General features: G+C 38.8%; 1 protein-coding gene across 15 annotated transcripts in view; it reads right to left on the bottom strand.

The window, feature by feature from the left end:
• FAT1 (FAT atypical cadherin 1) overlaps positions 1–26,667 on the bottom strand; it is a 175,878-nt gene that overhangs the window by 34,956 nt on the left and 114,255 nt on the right. For all 15 annotated transcript variants that reach the window (XR_012803011.1, XR_012802997.1, XM_075610107.1 and 12 more), the window contains 5 exons: positions 13,573–13,848; positions 13,247–13,457; positions 5,447–9,505; positions 4,367–4,563; positions 2,591–2,744 (listed from right to left, as the gene is read on the bottom strand). Coding sequence is in view for 13 of the 15 variants with exons in the window: in XM_075610107.1 (XP_075466222.1) it covers positions 2,591–2,744; positions 4,367–4,563; positions 5,447–9,505; positions 13,247–13,457; positions 13,573–13,848 (4,897 nt within the window). In the remaining 2 variants the exon portion in view is untranslated. The remainder of the gene's footprint in view (positions 1–2,590; positions 2,745–4,366; positions 4,564–5,446; positions 9,506–13,246; positions 13,458–13,572; positions 13,849–26,667) is intronic.

Below are 26,667 nucleotides of genomic sequence, written 5' to 3'. Positions count from 1 at the left end.
AAAGAAGTAGGTGAGGGGGAGGAGGGAGAGCGGCATTGGCAAGTACAGATGTAACCAGACCATGTTCCGCTGCCAGGGAAACATGCAGATTTCTGACCGCGGCATAGCCTGGCCGTGGGAAGTCTCTATAAGGAGGACAACACAGACGACCATTCGGAAAAACGGAACGCCGGCGGGTAGAACAATCTTCTTAAAAGGGCAGATCTTAATAAAGTGAATTAAAGACTGTAGTATTTATAAACTCCAGTGCTGAAGACCTTAGGTGTAGCTGATGCCAACGGTGTTCAAAAGCCCAAGTAATCATAATGTTACAAGCAAGCCAAACTAATAGCCAGATTACGCGTAGGTGGTTGCACAACCCCCTGGGCTTTTTGTCTTCCCTGGCTACTGGATTTCTCTGTTTGCGGCTGGACACTCCATAATAGACTCGTGGAGGCTCAGGAGTGGGTAAGATTCATTCAATTATTATATGAAGAGTGTTCTCTACCCCAGTATTGATTTAGCTTTTTTCCAATAAGATTTACTTCAGGTTGATTTTTTAAATCACCCTGATTATTTTCTTCAGGAGAAAATATCATGCTTTCATTTTACTGATTTATCACTCAAATACCCACTCCATCATAGAATCTTACTCCAGAGTCTCAATTATAAGGACTATTGAAATAAGACTGTATATAATCCTAATTCATTGGAGCACCCAACTTCTTACATGTATCAAACAAGCCAAACTAACCATATTTGATCAGATTCTGCATGTTTGTATTTACTACGTGGTTTACAGTTTTCTGGTCACATACTTGATATTTGTTGCTTCACATTTGATAAGTAATGCAATTTTTAAGTAAATATGAACTTCTGTTTCCCTTTGTGTTTATGTACCAACTATATATATATATATATAATATCTATGTTCACTATCCTGTATCCTACATGAGCCCCCTTAATAATTATATGTAAGGAAAATGCATAGTAATGTAATAGGATTCCCAGCATTTGGCATATGTTATAATTATATATAAATATGTATTTTTTTTAATATACAGATGGAGCAATCAGTGCATGTGTACCATCTAAAAAATGATTTATATATACAAATGACAAACAATGCAATTTTTTTTAAAGTTTATCTCTTTGTATCAATCATATAAAGACATATAAGGTATCATGATCATCCCTTAGGTCTCTTGATTACAAGTATGTAACATTTTTAGCAAAATTGTTTTTTTTAAGAAGGATATATTTTTAAGGAAGAATTCTGACTTGCTACCTGGGATTACCTCGCTAAAAGTCGTGAAGAACATGGATACTCGTAAGAAAAACAAACAAAAAATGAAATATTAAATCATAATTCAAATGTGCACAGGCAATAATTTGATAATGAAACAGATTTGTAGACATAAAAGACATTTTCTGAACCAATCTGTAATTAATTGGAAAGAATATTTTTTTTTTAAGAAAGGTCATTCAAAACTTCAAATGTTAAAGCCCCAGTCATACATGGATTAGTGAAAATAAAAGTAATAAGCATTAATAATATCAAGAGTGTGTGAGATTTCTAGTGATGGCAAAAATGACTTTGCCTCCATTAGAAAAGAAGGCTTGTGATGCCCACTGATTCACTGAACGTGCAAATTCGAAGGAGATTTGAAATGAAAGAATTGTGTGCTGATTATTTTCCAGAAAGGCAAGGTAATACTAGTACAGTATTCATATTCTGCGTCTAAATTTCTTATTCTAAAGGGACTACATTATGTTGGAAGTATAGATGAACATGTTTTCTAGAACTCTCTAATAATCCATTTCTATTTAGTGCAAAGTACCTAAAGAGTGACCTTTTTACAAAGGTATTCTAGAAATGTGAAATATATATTTTGACACGCTCCGAGTAGCACGCTGCCTTATCAAACCCATTTGTGCATTTGTTCAATATGTTGACTTGGAGAGCAGCCATGTTTGGTGTAATGCTGAATTTGAGTATTCTGTGCATGTGCACAATGTTTACAATTATAAATATGCTTTAATAATTTTGAAACAATACTAACTGACCATAAAACAGAATGTTAAACAGATGCAGCTACAGTACATAATTTTTTTTCTTGCAGTAACTTAATGTCCATAACATCAATATGGTATGTTAAACAGTACTAGTCACATCCTTTCTCCAGGTAGAAGGAAAATGAAAACAGAACTAAATGGCATCATCTTAAAAAAAATGTTACTTACTTTAGCTTTCATGGAAGTCTTATAAGTCAGATAAGTTGGTCTTATTAAATAAGACAAATGAATCAGTCTAAAGCAAGTGAATAAAGTATTTCATCCGCTGACTTTGGGGCTTTGATTTATGACATTTCAACTTTGAAAACCCTTAGGGCCTTTAAAAGGTGCAGTCCCATTTAGCACGAATGGCATGTATTTGATACAATAAAAATAAATATTTTTTTTGTAACGCAATAATGTGTGGCATTTCCTTCCAAATAAGTAATAGCAATGAGGACCATGCAACATAATTCATTACAAAAAGTTTTAAAGCTAAAACTGTGTTGATATTTTTAAACATCACAGCAACGTCTGTTCTATTTTTCATACTCACCGGTAAATGGATTGAGGTGAAATTTGTCAGAGCCAGCTCCATGCAGTGTGTAAACTATCTCTGCATTAGAGCGAATGTCTGCATCACTTGCAGAGACCTGCAGAATGGCTTTGCCAGAAAGGACATCTTCTGAAATGGTTTCAGTATAGGAATTCTATAGAAAAAAAGAGCAGTCAAATATTTTTTAGAAACGGAAGTGTGTTAAGTGGTTTCTAACATAGTTCTATACTTTAATGACTTTAGATTCATTATTAAATAGAACCAATTAAATTAGCAATAAATATATTTACCTGAAAAATATAAAGACAATAACACTTAGCAGTCTCAATCTTTTACAGTACTTTACTATCCATCTGTACTTCTCTTAACTTGCAAAAAATGCATTACTCTACTGTTGAATATGTATTAATTTTTTTTTTAAATAAAGTGATCTTGGGAGACACGCAACCTGGTTTTAGACACATTTTGAACTTTTCATATCGAGGCAGATAAATGGCAAATTAGGTTTAATACAGATAAATGAAAGGTTATGAATTTGGTAAACTAGAATAAACAGGCAACTTACAAATGAAATGGGACAAAATAAGGTAAATTCTAGATGGAGAAGGATTTAGGAGACGGCAGGCTTAGCAATAGTGCCCAATGTCACAAAGTAGCTGCACAGGCAAATAAGATCTTATCGTGCATTAAACAGAGGAGAGGCTAGCTAATTTTAGAAATATATTCAGGGTCAGTGCAAGGAGCTTTCAAAAGAACTATTCATTCCAAGGGCAGTACAAACTACACAGGGTCGTCCCTTAAGGATGGAGAAAATAAGATTTCACCAGAAGGAAAGGGTTCTTTACAGTAAGGGCAGTCAAAACGTGGAATTCAATATCCAAGGAGACAGGTGGCAAATACAATAGATATCTTGAGAAAAGCTGGGCATCTTTAGAAAGGAACGGTATACAGGGAAATACCAAATAAGTAAACATGGGAAGGAAGTTGATCCAGGGAGAAATCTAATGGCCAATATTTGAGTCAGGGAGGAAATTATTTTTCCCCTATGAGACATCATTGGATAATGTTTAACTGGGGATTTTGTTTGCCTTTCTCTTGATCAAAATAATGTAAATACTGTTGTGTTTAGCATAGGTTGAATTCTATGGACATATGTCTATTTTCAACCTCATCTACTATGTAACTATGAGGCCATGACATGTTCTATCATTATCAGAATGCATTCACTCAACATTCCTGGAGCCATAAATTCTTCTCTTCCAATAACATCCACATGAAAAGCACATCATTCAATGAAGTTTCCCTGCTCTCCATAATTTAGTTTGCATTGACACCAATACTAAATACTTAAATGTGTTGATTAAATTTACTTTTTACAAGCATTGGAGAATTACAGCATTTATGCAACACTGAATATTGCACATTCTAAAAGATAGCTGCAATGTGTATTAGACAAATAACAACTTAAGTCTAAAAAGATTTAGAAACAAAACTTGTTGGTAAGTGTCAATCGAAGAAAAAATCTGCACTACCACAAAATTAACTTGCATGATTTGGATCCAAACTGTATAATCTAATTATAGTTTAGCTCTATTCGCATATTGAAGACTGCATTTTAAGATAAGCTGCTCTGATGTGAGCATTTCTGCTTCTAGTAGGGAACAGTGTAACACGTGACGCGGGAGAACTTCAATGTTAATTCATCATAACATTTTCTAGAATACATGAAATAACCTTATCAGTATAAACAGATACAAGAGACACTGGTAAGCTTACCTTTCCACAAACAGGACTATTGTCATTTGCATCAAGGACCTTCACCTCCACCACAGCCTTTGTTGCATAGGTCCCATCAGTTGCGGTTATGTTTAACAGATAGTTGTCCTTCACTTCTCTATCAAGGTTTTTTTTAACATAGACCTTCCATTCATGCTGTATGTTTTCAATAGCAAATTGCCCTTCTGAGTCTCCTCCTGAACCAGGTGAAGAGACAAAATAAAGAAAAAAAACAAAATAATCAAGTTCTGTTAAAAAAAACAAAAAGTATACTTAAAAAAAAATAAAATAATTAAAAGTATAACCAACAAAAGTTTTAAATCACTTGGAGATGTGCTACTAGAGCAAGAGCATATATGTTAATATCAGCGGAACAGAACAGTTTAAAGTCAGTAAAAAGGATTAATTGATGGCTGTTTCATGCTGACTTCTAAAAACTTTCTAACCAATTTTTGTTTGAGCAATTCACCTTGGGTTCACTCTATATAATTGTGCTGCGCAAGAGAAAAATATTAGGACATTTATGTGTAGAGTGACAAATACTTGACAGGACAATATGTATCAATCTATTGCATCTCAGGTCACTGACATACACAATATGCACTGTACGTTTATTGCTATACTGTATCTTCATCAAATTATATACTGCATTCCTGTTTTAAAGCAAAGGAAAATATGTCCACTTCACTTTTTAGAATAATACAAAAAAAGACAAGCGTGAGAATAGTACAAGAATATCCTCCTGGAAGAGAAAGATGGAAATTAACACAAAATCGAGGATTTTACACACAAATTAAACAAAAAAGAGAAATCAAATCTGAAGTAAGTTACATTAAGGGGGCCAAATTATCCGTATGTGCTGTGAAATTCTGACCGGCTGTGCAATCTACATAACAAAAGGATAAATCTTTATGGAAAACCCTATTAAAAATAAGCTAAAAAGAGATACTTTTTGTTCTAATTTTTATGTTTAACCTCCAAATAATGTACATTTTACATTAAAAAAACGTAATGCGATACTGGACTAACGTTTAAAAAGTCATCAAAGCGGACGTTTTCTGGCAGTTTTAATGCATTTACCTGTAATATAGTAGGTGGCTTCTTTGTGGATCTCCTCTGTATCATCATCAGTTGTACTTAAAATAGCAATCACACCACCAGGAGGATCATCTTCGCTTACTGTGCCTTTGTAGATTTCTGCAGTGAAGCGTGGCGGGTTATCATTAACGTCCGTAACGGTAACTTCAATTATAGTAGAGGATGACAGCACTTTATCACCATGATCATATGCAACAATTACAATACTATATTTACTCATTTTCTCATGGTCAAGCTCAGTAAGAGTGGTGACCCATCCAGTTTCCATGTCGACTGAAAAAAGAGCTTTAATTTCCTGCGGGTGTGCCAACACATAAGAAACATGGCCATTGGATCCCGAATCTAGATCGACTGCTTTCACCCGGATAACTTTAGTTCCTCCAGGTAAGTTTTCTGCAATGAATGCTTCATATGGATTCGAGTCAAAGACTGGGTTGTTGTCATTGGAATCTTTCACCTGAATACTGACATCCACAGAGGAAACGACCTCATGCTGCCCATGAATATTTTGAGCCAACACTGAAAACTGATACCATTTGGTTGCCTCGTGGTTCAAGCCCTTCTCCAGTTTTAATCGTCCATTTTGTTTGTCAATGACAAAAGTTTCATCAATATTACTTTCAGGTGTATTTCCTTTCATTAGAGAGTAAATTACGGGTTGATTACTTTCTGCTCTGATAACATCTAGCTCTGTTCCAATTGGAATGTCTTCTGAAACAGTTAAAGAATAGAATGGTTCTGAAAACTTTGGAAGAATTACTTCTGGTGAAAGAATTCTAATAAAGACCGGCACAATGGACTCTCTTTGTTGTGATCCTCCATCAAGTGCTTTAACAAAGAAAGAATAGAATTCATCTTCTAAACCAATTAGGCTCTCTTTTGTTGTAATGATGCCAGAAATTTCATTGATTTCAAAATTTTCTTCAACGCTTTCAGATTTTGCGTCAATTGTATATGATAGATCAGCATTTGTACCTTCATCAGCATCAGATGCCATAACTCTAACAATAGAAGTACCTCGGGGAACATCAGATGCAATGCTTACTTTATACTCGGTGGCACGGAATTGTGGAACATTATCATTGTCATCTGTAAGTATTACATTAACAATGCAGAAACCTACCTTTCCACCCGCATCCTTTGCCATTAAACTTATAGGGATCACCTTGTTAGTTGGATTCTCACGGTCAAGCCTTTCTGCAGTAAATAACTGGCCTCTCTCATTAATATAAAAGTTTTCCCTGGCGAAGTCATTTATAATATGATAAGTCAGCTGTCCATATAGTCCTTTATCTTCATCAACAGCTTTAACTTCAGTGACAAGGGTTTGCACTGGAGAGTTTTCTGAAAGTTCCACTTCATATTCATTCTGTCCAAACATAGGGCTATGAAGGTTGGCACCCCGTACAGTAACATGAACCTGAGCTGAACTTCTGAAAACACCATCAGAAACAGACACATTGAGAGTGTAGAATGGATGAAGAACCTGTTTGCGCAAGTTTGACACACTTATTATGCCACTTTTACTGTTAATAATAAAATTCATGTCATCATTCCCATTAAGGATAGAATATTCTAATTTGTCAGCATCTGAACTGTCTGCATCAGTGGCTTTTACACACGTTACAATGTGTCCACGTTTGGAAATTTCACTTATTTTAGCTTCATAAAGCTGTTGGTTAAAAATGGGTGGGTTATCATTGAGATCAGTTACATGGACACTTACAAAAATGTCACTGCTTAAGGGGGGTAATCCACTATCGACAGCTCTCACTAATAACTTGTGCAGCTGGAGGTGTTCATAATCCAAGGATTTTGCTGTTACTATGAGTCCGCTGCTTCTATCGATCTGAAAATACTCTGTAGTATTGCCACTGCTTTCAACAAAGTGATAGGAAATAGCATTATTCAGTCCAGAATCCACATCTATAGCATTTACTTGCACAACAGATGTTCCAATTACTGATGCTTCAGACAAGTAGGAAGCATATGTTTCATCTCTGAATACAGGTGAATTATCATTAACATCTTCCACTATTATATCCACAAAAACCTCGGCATGTGCCCCAGAGAGAGAATCTGTTGCTCGTATTCTTAGTTTGTACGCTGGATGGGATTCAAAATCAAGAGGTGCAACAACATTTATCACACCAGTGTTAAAGTTGATATTAAATTGATTGAATGGATCACCATCTGTGACACTGTAAATGACTCGGAGTCCTTCTGGACTATTGGCTTGCACGTGTACAACTGGACTGTGTAGCTGGGCATTTTCGGCTATTTCTGCACTGTAGAAAGGCTTTTCAAAAACTGGCATGGCCTTGTTCATTACAGTAATTGGGACGATGGCTTCAGCAGAATATGTTGGGTTTCCTCCATCCTTTGCTATTACAGTTATGAAATATTCTTTATTAAATGTATCGGGATCAAACTGCCTTTTTAGTGAGATCTCACCAGATGGCCCAATTTGAAAGTATTTCGAATGCTCCTTAAAGTAATAATGTATTTCTCCATTTTTACCAATATCTCTATCTACAGCAGTCACGTGTCGAATAACATGACCCACATCGGCATCTACTTGAACCATTGCATAATACGGAAGATTGACAAAAACAGGGCTGTTATCATTTATGTCTTCCACGGTTACTTTCACCAAAACATGTGCAACGCTTGAGGGCATCTGCTCATCAGTGACTTCTACCACCAGTTCAAAAATCTCCTGCTGTTCACGATCAAATGGTACGCCTGTATTTGAGAGTACTCCAGAGGTGTGACTAATTTTAAATCTAGCATCTGGGTTAAGAATATGAAAAAACAAAGGCTCATTGATACGATTGCCAACTGCACTGATAATAGTCAATATTTTCACTTGGGTCGAGTTTTCTTGCACCACTGCAGAATAAGACTGTTGGGTGAATTTCAATGAACTTTCTTTGCTTTCTTTCACATTAATTTTAACAGATGTCATGCTAGAAAATCTGCCATCGGAAGCTCTTATTGTAAGTTCATATCTGCTTCGTAAATGAGTTGTATTTTGCACAGTTATCATTCCTGTCAGGGGATCTATTAAGAACTTTTCGCCAATGTTGCCTTCTGTTACGGTGTACATAAGTTCTGAAAAAGACCCAGAATCGTCATCTGTTGCATTCACTGTAATGACCCTTACTCCTTTATATGTTGGTATTAAAATTGAAGCTTCATAAAGGTCTTTTGCAAACACTGGAGGGCAATCATTGATATCAATAACATATATAGTAACATTTGCAGCATGTTCTACAAATAAACGTGGATAGCCCATATCATGTACTTGTACTGTAAAGTGAAATATATTAGTCTGTTCATAATCCAAGCTTACTAACGTACGTATCGCACCAGTGCTAGAATCAATAGCAAAGTATTTGTGGACAGATGGTTCAACTATTTGATAAACAAGCAAAGCATTTGATTCTCTATCACCATCAGTAGCTCTAATTACTAATGGAGTATTTTCATTAGTCAAGACAACACTGTTCGTTGATGCAGATTCACTAATGAGCCCTCTATAGTCAGTTTGCACAAAGACGGGAAAGTTGTCATTTTCGTCCCGAAGGTGTACCATAACAGTTGTATTTGTGGACAAGCCAGCCATGTTCGTGGCTTGAACGGTAAGTGTATAAGAAAGCAATGTTTCGAAGTCCAGCTGCTTCCGAGTTATTATGACACCAGAGTTTGGATTGATATCGAAGGAATTATTGATGTTTCCATCCCTGATCTCATAGATTACAGAGGACTGACTGTAAGTGGAGAGCATCACAACAAAGCTCCCAATATGAGCAGCTTCACTGATTTCTGCAGAATACTCTTTCAGTATAAATTTGGGTGCTGTATTGTCAGAAATTGTAACAAGAATATGCACAGATGTTATTTGACTCATTGGAGGAATTCCACGATCTGAAGCTTTCACCACTAACTCATATTGGCCGTGGTTATGTCGATCAAGTTCTTTTGCAGTCTTAACAATCCCCAAAACTGGATCAATTGCAAAGGAGTTTGCGGTGTTTCCTAGGGAGGGAAAAAGAAAAGAAAATATATTATATATGTATATATATATAAAGAGTCTTACCATCTAAATTCTAAGTATCAAAACCAACAGGTATGTTTTTTGTAAATCAAAATGAACTTTCTACCTAAGCAAATTAAAAAAGGCACCCCCAACCAAAACAATGGCCTAGCGCATAGAGAAAGTAATTAATTAAAAGGTACAATCCCTTGTAACCAACCACAACACTATGTAAAAATTGAATACATCTAATTGGCTTACTTAGAAAATTGTATCCATAGTTACAGCAAAGACTTGGAAACTTCTTTTAAATTAGGCAGAAAACCATTAATAAATAGGGGGGGAGGGGGGTTCAAACCAGTGTTTCCTCTCCCATACCACCCTCTCTTTATCAGAAAGTCAATAAACGATAAGGAGAGGGGGGGAATGAGAGGGAGGGTTTGACTAGGCAACTTCCAGTTCAGCCCCGTTGAAGTGACATCACACAAGAGGGAGTAAGAAAAACAAATCCCATCCAAGTCCCAGTTTCCAATGTTCAAGGTAACTTTAATAAAAAAATAAATAATACATTGTTTGTCTTTTGGTTAAAAAAATAAGTACGCACACATATGCGTGCTCTGTCACTATAATCGTGGCCTTACTCATCTTCCTCTTCGTCCGCTTTTTAAACGGCCATCCAAAATTAAAGCTGCAACCAACAACATTGCGGCTTCCTAATGGCCTGAGATTTGGCTGCCATTTTCTTCCCCCTGGCAGGAGATGATTTAAATCTGGTAACTTCACCAGGGTTTACAAAAACCAAACAGTACAGGGGATTGCTGCTTTACCTCCTCATACAAGTCACTGCTACCAGTAAACTGATTTGAAGTAGAACTGCACCTTTAAAGTGTGTCATACACATTGTTTAATGTGCTTAATAAAAAATTTAGGGCAAGCAGTAAGAGTGTATGGGGCATATGAGTGAACCTTTTACAGAGTGTATGGGGCTATGAGTGAGTGAACCTTTTACAGAGTGTATCACTATACACAGTGTATGGGGCTATGAGTAAGCTTCTGAGATGTCATTCAGCATCAAATGTGTGAACAATCATTAAATAACGGAACAAATGCTGTATTTGTATAGATTATGGTGTGATTTACATAATCTCACATTAGTTCTTAAAATAAACCTTAAATTGAACATGCAAATGTCTTTAAAATCATTACAGCTCCATTACATAATCCTTAGTGAACCAAATGTTATTATAACAATCTGGTTACAGAGTATTGTTTTAAGTGGTCTGCTGAAAATTATATGATGTGTGTTTAAAAGGCTGGTTGCTATGAATGTTACTTTAACAGTGTACGCAATTCATTTGTTCTAGTAGATTTTGTTTGTGGAAAGCAGCCGCGCATTACGAAATCCCATTACATATGTGGGGTTGAGGAAGTAGTACTTGTGAGTAGGTAGATGATGGTATCTGCTCTGCATGTTAAATTCTGAACACTATGTAATTCTTACAAAAGATTACAGATCTTATGAAATATCACAAGAATTTCAGGAATTCCAATGCCATTCGCTTGGAAGAGTGACGGACATAATTTATTCCTCCACAACGTTGATGGGAAAATATTGACATTTAAACTCATCTTAAACTGCTGAAATGCACTGAAGGGCTCAACCTACTTTATTCTGAATGTTCTGTCATTTTTACATTTAGATGCAGAAGGGCAACTCCCAAAGTCCTCAAATTACCTAACCCTGTCTGCCACTGTTTAAACAAAGTTATTTATAGAAGATACAACATAAATTATAGAATAAAAGCATCAGGCCTTCAGATTTTCAAACAGCATAAATATCAAATCATATTGTTGTCGCAAAAATAGGTTTCCCAGAAAAAGTTCTGGACAAGCAGGATGGTGCATTCATTTAAAATGCCCTGCAAGAAAAAAAATTAAGCAAAAGATATATTTATCCTTTTTATTCATGGGGTTAAAACGACTTGAAACTTCAGGTAAATGTGGTAAGTAAGATTGTCTATTCTAAATATTTGTAAAACTTGAATAGACCCTCCTCACTAGTTATATATTAGGGCATCTGAAATATAATCAATGAGCTTCATACATACTCTTCTACAGCTTGTATACTAGGGTCTTGGATCACTATCTGGTAGTGGTATTGGACCACTGATGCACAAGCACTCTGCCTTAGGCTAAGATTATAGTGTGAGCGCGAGCGACGGACCACATAGACTCGCGCAAGCCTGCAGCACCAGCGATGTGTGGACTGAACTGCAGGCGATGGGGAGGCGTGGTGGGCGCGTCACGAAGCTGGTTCGCCCTCACTGGCTAAACCACTCACGTGACACGGATGTGCTTGAAAAGACAAAAAAATGTTGTCTCTTCAAAAACGTGGTCGCGCCATCGTGCTCCATTGTGCGTGCACTAGGAGTGGCCTCAGGCATTATGCAATTTGTGTTTGTCGGGCTCGCTAGCAAATTCGCGCCGATTATAAACTCAACCTTATGCTTTATTAATCTGCAACAAACACGTGTGCTCTAAATGTTAAAATTAAAATTGCCCCTATATTTAATACCAGTTAGCTGGCTGAAGGCTCCTTATGGTGCATCTATCCTTTTGGTCTCTAGAGCGGATATTGCCAAATAAGGTAATCAACCTACTCCCTGAAATCATATTCCTGGTCTATGTAGTGTTTAGGAATTTGCAGTAAACACTCCCATTACATCGTGAGAAGTTTGGAAAACACCTAGTGACACTGAAGGTGATGGTAGTGTTGTGCGCACCAATTTTCGTCACCCTCTGAGGCACAACCTAAAAATGTGATATGGTATATACATTAAATAGAAGCCATTCAACATTAGGAATGTAAAGGGAAATATTAAGTTATATAACATTTTATAAAGGCTTAGAGGGCAAAAGATTGCACTCAAGAGCAGCATGTGGCCTTGTGGGGGAATGGTTATGTAGCCCAATGGGTCTTACATCCTACATGACAAGAAACATTTTGGTAACCGATGACTGAACACATTGTACCGTTTTCTATATGTAGTTTTGCCAGTCAATATACATTTGCTCCCCTTTATTGTCAAATAAGTCTGCACAACCGTTCCATCAGCACTGAAGGATGAACACTTAAAAGGTATAGAAGTTTTAAAATATCATGGTCTTTAATGACACATTATTAAAGGTGCTGCTGTCCCTCGTAGGATCAAAGTAAGTGCATGGCACGGATTTGTTTTAAAGGACATCTAGCACCAAAGTGAACTATTGTCATTGTTTTGCTTACTATTTAAGCTTTTACGGTTTCCATATAAACAGGGGACTGCGCCTTAGAAATACAAAAGAAGAATACAAAACACCAAGTCCTTCAGAAGCAAAAGGGGATAGATAATAAGCTCTTATTACTTCCCTATGTCTCAAACCTCTGCACTTGCAGGAAGCTGAGGGACAAGGCTATGCTGTGGCTTAGTAAGTGACACCAAGTAACAAGATGACAAGAGACCTCATATTGTAGCAGTTTATCCAGTATCTATTGATACCCTGAGGCTTCTGACTGGAATGTCTACATGGACCAATGAATGAGAATTAAAACTGTAGCTAATCTGATTTGAGGAAGCATGTTTAATTCAGCCTCTATAATCATGACACTGTAGTCCAACAGTCTTCCTCACTGAGCTCGTGACTACTTAAAATATTTATATTTGCAACTAAACGGGTAAGAGGTTCTTGTCAATATTACCTACCTGACTCAATAGAATAAACAACTTCAGCATTCTTTCCTTTGTCTTTGTCTAATGCGGTGACTTGGAGCACTGCTGATCCGACAGCTGCCGATTCGTAGACTCGACCTTCGTAGAATGAACTTGTAAACCATGGGGCATGGTCATTTGTGTCCGTCACATTAATAACAATTCTTGCAAAGTTGCGTTTGACAGGAACATCTTGATCTCGTACCTGAAAAAAATGATCACACAAATCATTACATATACACACACACAAACGGGTATTTTACGGTATACAAATCCCTTCCTGTTAGTGAAGACGAAAATGAAATGTGATAAAAGCTTACCATCACTGTAAGAATATGCTGTTGCATGGTTTCATGGTCTAATTTTTCAACAATGTAGACAGAGCCAGTGGCAGGATCCATTCGAAACTTCCTAAGACTAACAGGATCAATGCTGTTTTGCAAACTGTAAATTAATTTGTTCTTCTCATCTTTGTCTGTGGCAATGACTTGCAAAATTTCCGTCTCCGGCTGAACATCTTCAGGAATAAGGACTTCATACTTCGAGGTGGAAAATTCTGGTCTGTGATCATTTGTATCTATCACTTTAATGAAAACCTAAGGGGAAAAGGAAAGATATGCTTTGTGTATTGGAATTGCTACCAAGCTGAAGAAAATCAGGACGATCAATATAAGAAAACATGACATTAATTTAGCTGCACATTGTATATATACATGGAGAGCCAATCAACATGAGCGCAAAAACGCTTCCAATGGTGTAATAGAATATAATCAATTAATACAAAGTAAGGTAAAGATTGCGCACTCACAATTTCAATGATTTAAAATCACATCGTTTTTATCATTGACGCAAACTTTTCCTATTTAATATATTCAGATTAGACTGTATATGTGATTCTGGGATTACATAATGTTGTCAATAAAAATAACAAAGACCAAAAACAGTAAAGAATGGTCATAAGTCCCTCCGTTGGAGTTTCAAATGCTTTCCACTTTGGATTAGCATACAGATGTAGCCAGGTGAACTTTCCCCGCTGCCGGGAACAATGGTGAGAATGCTGAAGCTTTAACCGCCCCCCTCCCCCCCTCTACTGAGCTGCAACATTTTGCTTTTTCTCCAGCAGCTCTGTGGAAAGTATGCCTGACTACATCTGTACACTAGGTTACAAATGTTTCAGAGGTCACAAGATTCATATTTTCCTCTATCGTATCACAGCCTGATAAAGAGGAATGCATGCAAGGAACAAAGTGCAGTAATGGAAGTGATATATCTAGGTGACTTACGTGGTTTTTTTCCCCTCCCCACTCCAACCCCCCCCCCCCCCCCCACCAATAATACTTTAATGTTAGTTTGTAAACATGGTGATCTAAGTCTTATAAAAGGGGTTTGCTATCCTCTGGCTGCTCCCTTTTGTGTGATGTCTTACTGTTGTTTTACTGTGTGTTCAGTAAGTGCCTGTGCAGCCAGAGCCCCCCTTATCAGCTCTCTGATAAGGAGAGGGTGGGATAAGGATAAAGAAAACACTCACTTGGTTGACAAAAAAATCCTATTGAGAGGCCCCTACAAAATACAGCTACATATTTGCAAGATTCGATTTGTTTAAGTAAGCCAATTAGTTACTAAATGTTTTTAGGTCAGCTATCAGGGATTGCACTTTTAAAATTGCATTCCCACTTAATACCAAAGTAAAACATCATCAGAAATAGTTTTAATGAGCTAAATCTTGGCAATTTTTAGAATACGAATACTACTTACAATGACGATCATCCTTCTGTGTGCTACAGGAGTTTGTACCAGAATATTGAAGACATGTTGGTTTTTTTGGGGCTCGCAATGTTAAAGCCACAATAACAATATTATTTTTAAAATATACCTAGACAAATCAGATTTGTTTTTTTTCCATCCATGGTTTAATGTTATTTTCCTCCATATTACAGAAATACCCGTCTACAACCTAAAATTAATTTATTTTTGTTCAAACTTGGATAAATACAAGTAAATATGAACGCGTATCAATTCTTCACACAATGTCAAATCATCCAATCTAAATGGTATTATGTCCCCAAATCTAAAGCTACCAAAGCATCTCAGAATAATATGTGCAAGGAACTGCTTCAACATTATACAAGCACTGGAGACGGTAACATGAACATCAAAAGGTAAAAATAAAAACACCTTCCTGAATTTGGCATGGTATAAAAAAGTATTTCTCAAAACATAATGCAAATATGTTGTAAAACTAGGATTGCCTTGGCCCTTTCTGCAATAGGATTTTTACAGTGGCAGCCATATTATAATTTTCCATGGGGAAAGAAAAGAAGCACACAAAATGCCAGAGCAAATGGAAGATTTTTTTTGGAGGGGGGGAGGCAAATCCCACTTTATATTAAAAGAGGGAACCTTCCCATTTTAACGTTATGTGAGAATAACTCTTTCCAAACTAACCAGGACATGGTGAACCTCCCCCCATGGTCGCATCACTCCCCCCTCACCCCTAATTACTACCATATTGAGATTTATTAATTAACCACAGAAAAACACAAACATGGAATTCTAGGATTTTACAGAAGGACTCCATATTCCACTATACAAAGGCTGTTTCCCCTTTTGGTGTCAAAAGGAGGCACCCATCTACAACCTTTTAAAATGTAGGGGAAATGCTCATAAAGAGGCAATCCAAGCAGGCACAAACAAGATTGTAGCAAGGGATCTCCAGAGCTGAACCCCATTAATTTCAGCTCTGGGGACCCCCTGCTTCCAGAGATGTATACCTCCATAGGGGGTGCCGGTAGCCGCTCCGTTAGCAGGGATCATGTAATGACCGCTTTTCAAAACTCCCACACCCTGTGAGCCAATGAGAAGCAGGCATGTCACCCGGTGCGGACTCCTATTGGCCCATGTGGCGCGGGAGCTTAAAACTGGCAGGAGATACTGGCACCCCCATCGGAGGCAAGTATGTCTGGACTAAGGGATTCCTGAAGCTGAAATTAATGGGGCTCCGTTCAAGATACCACTAATCCTATGTTTTAAAAAAATTATAATAATAATTGCCCGTTTGGATTTTTCCTTTAAAGAATCCCACCCCCCGCCCCCCTTATCATTACGCAACGGTTACGTTATCCTGTCCCTCAGTGACACCCTTAGGTTAGCAACTAGTTATTATTATTAGTAATAATTCGGACAAGAACTACTTGATACCATTTTTTAAAGTGTGAAAGGTTTAATTTACAGTGAAGTCTCAGAGAAGGGGATATTGCTTCTTGTTTTCTCAACCACAATTTATTTGAGAAGTTTTGCATGTCAGGGGAAGAGAGACAGTGGGAGCTTTTAACATGGGAGGAAGCCACAAACGCCAGCAGAAAATGGAATTAAAATCAACTCCCACATCTCAATTCACAAAATATTTATGAACATTTCCAAGACAACTTTTAAAATACCTTGTCAGTCAAGTTCCATAAGGGGTACTGAGCTTTTAAATGCAAAGAGTACAGTCCCTATTTAATAGCCTGAGAGGATGCCTTTCTTGCATTGGAGGCGAGCTTGGCTACATTCAAATTAATGGGGCTAACGTTCTCCAGGACAGGGAAGATGACTTCACAGCATAATGAATATGGACTTATGCAAACAGCAAGGCAAGTATTCCAAATATTAAACATAGCCAATAGCAGCCAAATTTCTGATTTTTGGTTAGGATCAAATAGTTAATGTTGGAAGAAAAAAAAAATTGGGCCAATTAAAAATCCTGGCTAGATTAGAGAATTGGTGATACAGTATAACTTCTATTTATCAAAGAATAAATAATACACAAATAAATGATTGGTAGACACAGAAGGGATCTATAGTCCCTTAGGTGAATGTTAAATTCATGCTTAGTTTGATATTAAAAGATGTATGGTGCACCGGGGAATAAAAATTGCAGCTATGTACACTATTCAGGCAAATTAGCACACACCACTAGACACAATAAGTTTAATTTACTGAACATAATTTGTGTGCGTCTTTCTGAAAAGGCTCTACAACCTTGACCTTTCACAATGCTGTGCAACAGCATGTCTGCTGTAAAAGAAAACTGAATATGCAAGCATATTCCCAAGTAGTAATGCTGTAACCTACAGCTGGATGTAATACTGTCTGGGCAGGGGAGAAATAAATAAATAAATGAAGGAATGTGTATTAATTAAGATTTCCAAACAGAGGACATTCTTTACATTCTTTATTTTGTAAACCCCCATGAAAATGATTCAAGAATTTGAACCTTCAGCTCAATATGATGAGTGTGTGTGATCTAGTTGCCCCCCTATGACATGAAACCATACTAAAAGTTCAGCACTCAAAAATGTATCCATGTCGTTTATGCTTTAGTTACAAATCCAAGATGCTTACACATTCACTTTGTCTTTTGACATGTGAACTTGATATTTCATATAAAGATACATGAATATTAATAATATTTAAGGTTAATACAAGGAAACAAGGTTTAAGTTATACAGCAAAGTGATTGAGGACTGACTTTATAAAGACTGTGACAAGGCACCCTCCTTATCTGTGCTCAACCTCTCTGGTATAAAGGAATGGGTGAAAGAGTGGTATGCAGCATTTCATGAGGTTTATTTACAGAACAGGGTTCCGGTCCTTTGTTGACAGAACTAGGGCGTTGGCCGTTCAACTGAATAAACAAAACCACAAAATAAAAGCCTTGCTCCTACTGGAACTCAAACAAACCTACTGTCTGGTTACTGCTCACCAGACCAGAATGTATCTGATCCAACATCCCAGTTCCGCTACCTTTGAGCTGAGGTCACAAAGTGTCCTGGTTACAAATCTCCCAGTTCACTTCTGTCCTGCGCTCAGGATTCGTCTCCCTTTTGGCAACAGCTTGCTCCCAGTTTGCAATCAAATTTCCCTGCTCTGCCTAGGCCTAGTGAAAAAGCACCTCTTTTAAACACAGCCTGACTATCTCAGGTACAGTCAATTATTTGGGTAGGGTTGCCAGGTGTCCGGTATTGAACCGGACAGCCCGGTATTTGGTTACTCTGACTGGTACAAAATGAGAGATAATACCGGACATGTATGTGTCCGGTATTATGTCTCCGGACTTAGTAACCAATCGTGGGATTTCCTCTGAGAAGGGATAGAGCAGGGCTGCTGCTGCTGCTAGGGGGCTAGGCAGCTTCCTCCATCCTGACTGGCTGCTGCTGCTGTGTAATGCAGCCAATCAGGAGGAGGTGGCAGGAGCCTTGGGGTAAGGCCATAGAGCAGAGGAAAGTCATGGAGCAGAGAGAGGTGAGGCTGTGTCCTGTGACCTGTGTGTATTTGTTCTGTTTTGTCCTGGTGTGTGTGTGTGTGTGTGTTTTTGTACTTGTGCTGTTGTGTGTGTATGTGTGTGTGTGTTTTCTCTGGCTGTCCTGTGGGGATGATAATAACAGGAGGGGGGAGAAAGAGGATGAAGGAGAGGGGGTGAGAGGATGAAGGGAGGATGATAGAGGATGAAGGGAAGGGGGATGTGAGAGGATGAAGGGGGGATGATAGAGGATGAAGGGAAGGGGATGAGAGAGGATGAAGGGAGGGGGGATGAGAGAGGATGAAGGGAGGGGGGATGAGAGAGGATAAAGGGAGGAGGATGAGAGGATGAAGGGAGGGGGGTGAGAGGATAAAGGGAGGGGGGTGAGAGGATGAGGGGGATGAGAGAGGATGAAGGGAGGGGGGATGAGAGAGGATGAAGGGAGGGGGGATGAGAGAGGATAAAGGGAGGAGGATGAGAGGATGAAGGGAGGGGGGTGAGAGGATAAAGGGAGGGGGGTGAGAGGATGAGGGGGATGAGAGAGGAGAAAGGGAAGGGGATGAGAGAGGGGAGTAGAGGACAAGGGGGATGGTAGGGTAAGAGGATAGAGAGAGAGGATGAGGAGGTGTGCAACAATCTTGTAATTTGTGGGAGAAGCATTAATATTAGTATTGCTCGCCATGTACAGTATGACTGCAGGTAAGTTATTTATAAATGATCTGACCTTTATGTCATTTGTTCTAAATTTCACTCCAAGCATGCACCAATTTGCATCAATTTGCACTATTTATATTCTATTTCCTAAAAAAATCCTCGGAAGGTCATTCCCTCCCAAGACTCCTCCCTAAATTTGTTACGAAACATAATATAAATTGGTGCAAATTGGTGAATACTTGGGAGTGAAATTTAGAAAAAATTACGTAACAGTCAGGTCATTTATAAATAACATTCTTCCCCACCAACGATTCTCGCGTGCGTCGCACCTTTCACCATTGTGTCCAGTATTTTTGGACAGGGCACATGGCAACCCTATATTCAGGGCTACATAAAATTAACCCTTCCACTGCTGTAACCAGGAAAAAGCGCTTTAGACATCCTTCTGCTCATTCATGTAAGTGCTCTCTTTTACAAGACCTAAAGACAGTACTTTATGTTGGTGCTGCATACTTGAAAAGATTAAATTTACCTTCCGATATTTCTGTTTCTTCAGGTATTCTATGGCAGCCACATACTAATGGGATAGCACAAGCAGTTCTTGTGACCACTATATAAAGGGGGCATCATGCACCTTAGGTCAGTTAATTTCTGCCAAAGTTCTTAAAAAGGAAATACAAACCAATAATATGCCAAACATAAGAAGAGTCAAGGTGGGGAAGTGTGCTGCCTTAGAGCAGGGGTGCGCAAAGTTACTGAGCTGTGCCCCCCTGCCTGGCAGCCACAGCGCTCACGCCCCCTCTCCAAGGACCCAGCATCAAATGACGCCGTGGGTTATGTGACGTCACGTGACCCTGCAGCTTCATTTGACGCCCGTTGCCATGGTGACGCGTCAGGGCACAGGACCCCATGGCGACGCATCACGGAAGAGCCGGTAAGGGAGTTACAGAGGCCTCACGCCTCCCCCAGCATTTAATTTAAATGCCTTGGGGAAGAGTACGGGGCCTCTGTAACCACCATGCCCCCCACAAATCTTGCGGCGCCCCCCAGCCATAGAGGACTTGGAGAAACAGAAATATCGGAAGGTAAATGTCCTCTTTTCTTCTACACCCTCTATAGCAGCCAAACACGAAATGGGATGTACAAGAGTCATCCTAAGACTCTTGGGAGGGAGAACTTCTTTCCACACATGGAACAACTGCTTGAAGTTCCCTTCTACCAAATTTTGCATCCGTTGATAAGTGAACATCAAGCCAGTAAAGAAGTCCAGGTTCCTGCTTTATACATTTCCTGGGCAGAGGCTCGAGATTTTTCTGCCCATGAAGCCGTCACGGCCCTAGTAGAGTCGGCCTTTAACCCTACAGGAGGATTTTCTCCGGCTATTCTATATGCCTCAAATATAGCTGCCTTAACCCATCTAGATATGGAAACCCTGGAAGCTGACTGACCCTTCGTTTGTCCTTTATGATGGACCCAGAATCTAGAAGTTTTTCCAATAAAAGTCTCTGCACATGTTGGTAGAGCCCTAACTACATCCAGATTGTGCCACTGTCGCTCTGTCAGAAATACGGTTTGGGGACAATAAGGGTATTATAATATCCTTTGATATCAAAGTCTGATACTTCTTTGGTTTGAAACTGTGGGACAGTCCTTTACACCATCTTATCCTGGTGTATCTGAAAAAATGGTTTGCAATATGATTAGGACTGGAGCTCTCCAACTCTACTTGCTGTAGTAATAGCATTAAGAAAAAATACTTTGTGCATAATCTTTGTGCATAAATAGAGAGCTTGAGAATTTGTTTAAACAAGGAAGGAGCAGCTAGTTGCTGTAGCACCATGCACCCCAAAACTGGAACAACCTACCAGAGACTCTCACATCCACCACCAGTTTAAGTTCTTTCAAATCTAAGGCTATCTCACATTTTAATCTGGTCTGTAACTGTTTCATTCGCCCATAACATATATTTTCTTTAACTGTGCATGCAATGTCTTGTATATAATGTATACCCTGTTCATTTATGTAACTGTATTTGTAACCATGTATTATTTGTCTTAACTCTGTGCCCAGGACATACTTGAAAACAAGAGGTAACTCTCAATGTATTACTTCCTGGTAAAATATTTTATAAATAAATAAATGTTCAGATTCCATGAAGAAACAAGGGTTCCTAAAAGTGAGACTAATCCTAGATACTGCTTTAATAAATCTAGAGAACAAAGGATCTAAGGAAATGTGCCTATGATAGAATCTGCCTAATGCAGATACTTGGACCTTAAGAAATGCTGGTTTTAAATATTTATGTAATCCTTGCTGAAGGAAGTCCAGTATAATAGGGACTTCATGCTGCAAGGGGTCTACATTTTGTAATTTACACAAATGTACTGTATAAATTTTCTCCATATGTGATAATAGATTCTGGAAGTCACTAGCTTTCTGAAATACAAAAGTGTTGATACAACTTCATTGAAGCCCTGTGCCTTTAATATCATCCTTTCAAGTTCCACACAATCAATATGAGCAATTGTAGATTGGGGAATCAAAGAGGACCCTGAGTCAATAATGCGGTGACTATCGGAAGAACACATGGCACCTGTACTGACAAGTTATTTAAGTCCGCAAACCATGCCTTTCTAATACTGACTATTGGGAGAATCTGAGCCTGTGTCTCTTGATTTTGTTCATTCCTCGCTGAAGCAGAGGGAGAGCGGGGGTGGGGTGGAGGGTTTGGGGTGAGGGGGAAACTGTAACCGAGCTGGAAATCCCAAGTGATCAAGAAAGCATCCAAGGCTATGGCTTTCGGGTTGTGCCATCTTGACACATACATCTCTACTTTCTTGTTGACAGCTGATGCCATGAGGTTGACTCCATTGCTGAATTAACTGATCGAAAATGTTCTGGTCAAGTTCCAATTCTCCTGGGTGAATGGAATGCCTGCTGAGAAAGTCGGCTTCGTAATTTCTGACTCTTAAAATGAAGGCTACGGAGATGCATTTTTTTCTCCAGCCAGTGAGGGATTCAGGGCTCCTTGTTCCCGATTTTGGTTTATATACGCTACAGCAGTGACGTCATAGGATCCTTAATGGGGAACCCCACAACGTGGCATGAAGACCTTGAATGGCTTAAAATACTGCTCAAGCTTCCACCACATTGATTGGCAGACATCTTTTGTGATGTGATCAGAGTCCTTGGATCACCTGATCTTGACAAACTGTACCCTTACATGAGAGGCTTGTGCCGGTGCTAAATACTATCCAGACCGGAGGTATGAAAGACTTGTTCATGCGCAAGTTGCTGACTGATGAACACCATTGTAGGCTGAGCCTTGAGCTTGGCAACAGTGGTGGCTTGAACTCAGGAGTTTGATTTAGGTGCCCCCCCACAACTGAGGACATTTCTTTGAAGTGGTTTGAGGTGAAATGTGGACCAAGGACTGTCTGTGAATTTAGATTATGTGGTGTGGGGAGTGGTGCTCACAATCACGTGAGTCTATAAACAACTTGTTGGTTTCTATTGCTAAATATCCAGATGCTAGTAAACTGTCCAATAAAGAAGAAATAGTGTCACTTGAAAGGGATGTTTATCTATTTAGTGGTGTCCACCTGACAACCACATATTTGAGACACAGCAATAAGCACCCAATCATATAAACAATATACAGTTCAGTTAGAGCAGTGTACTGTATAACAGGGCACTCTGGCCCGTTACCTGTCAGCTTCAATGACAATCCTATAGTATCCACAGCTTGCAGTCTGGAGTGTTGAGAAATTACAATGATTTAGTTAGCAGCAGAGCACAGCCAGCCGACAACCAAACTTGGAAAAAAAATCAGAAAGATCCTAGGCAACAAAGAATGAACATAAGTTTTATTGCAAGCAGAAAAAAGATGGCCAAGATGAATGCACCTACGCGTTTCATGCCGGAGCACTAAAACACATGCGCTACGGGGAAACGGGAGCTTCGCGCTACAAACATGTGTGTATTTCCCGCGTGACGGTTGGGTCACGTGAGTGGTTTGCCAATGAGGCCGACCAGATCCATGACATCACAGCCGTGCCCCCCGACACGCCTCCCTGTCGCCTCTGCCTGCAGGACAGGAAATGTCTCCTGCTGCAGGCGTGCGTGCGCTGCGCTGAGGAGCGGTCTGTGCTCACACTAAAGCAACCACAGATCCAAGTGGTTATTGCAGTTGAACAACGTGATTTTGCCAACTTTTGTGCATGTATGGAAAGGGGACAATACCACTGAAATGTAGGTGACCACGATAAAAAAAAATGGTCCGAGTTGAATTTGTTAATAACAAATGGAAATGGTGTGAAGCAATACATTCAGAACACAATCTGAGTGTGTAAATAATTCTGAACAGTGATGGAGTACTGAACTGTAGCGGTACCAACAATATGCACTATACGTTCAGACTACATTAACACTAAAAGAAGAACTTTCTTTCTCCCTATTAATAATTTGAAGCTTGGTGCACTTATTGCTGTGTTGTATTGCAATTCCTGTTCAGTAAATAACTATGTATCAGGCTGGAGGAACGTACAAAATATACAATATACACAAAGTGACCAAATAGCTATAAAATATTGGGCTATTGAGTTAGGGCAGTTACTGTATAAGCAGAAATTAATTTACGTCATCACAGAATAGATCTCACCTGGACATAGGTAACAGTTATAAAGTTATAAAGGCCATACCTATGGACGGATATCGTGTTGACAGAGGCAAGCAAAATAGAATGTTAAATAGTATGCAACCAAAGCTTTCCTTGGTAAACTATAAAGGGGTAATTCCATATTGTTCGGGCCGTTTTCGGACAAATGTCCATATTTACAACATAGAATAAGACCCTAAATCTCAAAATGTTTTGCTATTAAAGTGCTTTTAGTTTGGTTATTAACTATCGTCAACTTCTGTGCTAGAAGTTTACCATTATTTTACTGCTTAACTACCTATAAAAGAAATCAATTCCTAAAAAGTGCAAATGTATATCAGTTTATCCACAGTTATTTCTCGCAGCATCCGACATTTAACGCAGAAATCTCCTTTATGCACCATCAAGAAATAAATGTTCCCTTTGTTTTTACTATTTGTGTACAGCAATTTTTTTAAGGGTGTGTGTGCCACGCATTTTAAGTAAAACTTTTGTCTCTTGTCACAGAAATTGTATTTGTGATGGTGATGTTTTTAATTAAAAATCAAAATACAATTTCAGTGACAAAACACAAAGAAGTTTGACTTGTAACGTGCGTACTCAGCACCCCCCCCCTGTTTTAGCTATTTGTATTTCTATATTTATACAAACAGTGAATTGCTTGTGTGTGTGTGTCTTGGTGTGTGTCTCTCTCCGTGTATGTGTGTCTCTCTGTGTTTGGTGTGTCTGTTTTTTCAAATTGTGGCGGGGTTGCTGCTGCTCCAGCGCATGCGTGTGGCACCGACCGCACATGCGCGCCGAGCCGCACTTCTATATTTATACCAACTGTGAATTCCTTGTGTGTGTTTGTATGTGTGTGTGTGTCAGTGTGTGTGTCAGTGGTTTTTCAAAGTGAGGTGTGTTGCTGATGCTCGTGCGCCAGCTGCTGTGCATGCATGCCAAGACGGCGGCTTCTGCGCATGCACACTGAGCTGGAGTCTGCTGCGCATATGCACCGAACTGGCGCCTGCTGCAGATGCGCGCCAAGCTGACGGCTGCGGCTCACTAGTGACTGACATGCCACAGTGCCGCGCGTGCTGCACATGCACAGTCAGTCACTTCCATGAGAATTTCTGAAGACTTTTTTTTCCCTATGAGAAGGGTAGCAAAGAAGTTTCACTTCAATAACATTTACAAATGTAATATTGGGAAATACGTTTACTACTGTATATATCAATGCTACCCTTCAAAATTCTGTAGTTACATTCTGGAGATATTATTTTCTGAAAATGTGCTGCCAACACAAATTAAAACATCAGAATGAAATGAATCCCCCCAATACAAAGTAACAATTTATAACTGGGGGTTTGATTCTTTAACTCAAAATCAAGTATAAATTCCCAAAGAACAATGCATTGCCGGGCTATTACGCCTTGAGTCTTCAGAGGAGGCATTAATGACCAGATATTGCCCTGTTCTGAAGGGAATATTATTAACATAGGCTATATATATTGGTTATTTTAATGTTACAATTAATTTTAGCTGGTATTACTTATCAAATTTCTGGGCATTCCAAGGACATTTGTTTCTGAATGTTTAAACGTTTTATATATATTTTTTATTAATTACATATCCGAGTCATGTATTCCACCACTTCTGAAAATTGCCTACATAGCAATAACATGCCTCAAAAACGAAGGGACAAACAGATTAGGCATTCCCAACCACACCTAAAAAGGCTGCAATTACACAGGGACATCAGAAAGCACAAACTATCAAAGGTCAAGTACTTTATGGTATGTCACAAAAAGCAGAAATGCAATTATAGCCGTGAACTTTGAACAACAAGATATTTCATTTATAATACACAGGGTGTGACGGCAATCACCAATGCTTATGTTCTCCCTAGCTGGCTCCTTTCCTACAACACTGTAATATGCTGCACCCCCTCATGGTCGCCAAGAGGGACAACCAGGCCCGGTGAAGGAGCGGCTTGGCCATCCACATAACTGGCTGAACTCCACTATTCCTGTCCCCCTCACGAACTAACAGAGCTATTCAAACCAGGAGCACTTCAGTCAATCCCCTCCTGCCTACCCCAGTTTTATTTTTTTGTCGTGTTGAAGTAGGCTTATTTATAAAAAGTGGTAATTTTAACAGCACAGCATTTTCCCTGGCAAGTACCTCCGAAATATTAATTATAAGCCAGACATGGGCCATAATGAAAGATGTTTTAGCACTGCTTAGTAAATATAGTGTGAAATATCAGCTTGACCATTTTCTCCACCCTAAAAACTTAATATCAGGAAGTAGGAGCTATCTGGAGCTGAAATTAACACTGTTCAGCTCCAGAAATTCTCTGCGTCATATGCTTGTTAAAGAAAAGGGACGAAGACAAAAATTTGCTGCAGGAATTGCTCCTTTAAGTTAATGGCCTGGTATCTTTTGGCATAGAACTGCTTAGTAAATCTGGGTCTTTATTCCTCATAAGTTTGTACATTGTGAGCATTATTTACAACAACATTTTCATGAGAAGGGAAAAAAAACTAATAAAAAACAGTGATAAAAATGAGTACTTTGATATCTTGTGTCCTTTTCTAGGGGAGTGCATCTTATAGCTGCAGTTCAAGCAATATCCTACATGTGTTTTTTTTAATAAATCAGTTCTGTACTGAGCACAGGTCTTTTGCCCTCTCTCTAGCAGTGCGCCAATTGTATCTAGTGCCTGCCTGGTCACATGATCTTTCCCACAGAACTTTGCATCTTGGGTAATCTTTTACAACCCTAACAGTGATATAAGAGAACCCCCGAGCCGAATCTTCAGTCATCGATTACATGAGAACG

The sequence above is a fragment of the Ascaphus truei genome, chromosome 1, assembly GCF_040206685.1.
Source record: "Ascaphus truei isolate aAscTru1 chromosome 1, aAscTru1.hap1, whole genome shotgun sequence".
NCBI lineage: Eukaryota > Metazoa > Chordata > Amphibia > Anura > Ascaphidae > Ascaphus > Ascaphus truei.
The sequence above is the reverse complement of the archived record's forward strand: the minus strand, read 5'-3'. Positions and strand labels throughout refer to the sequence as shown.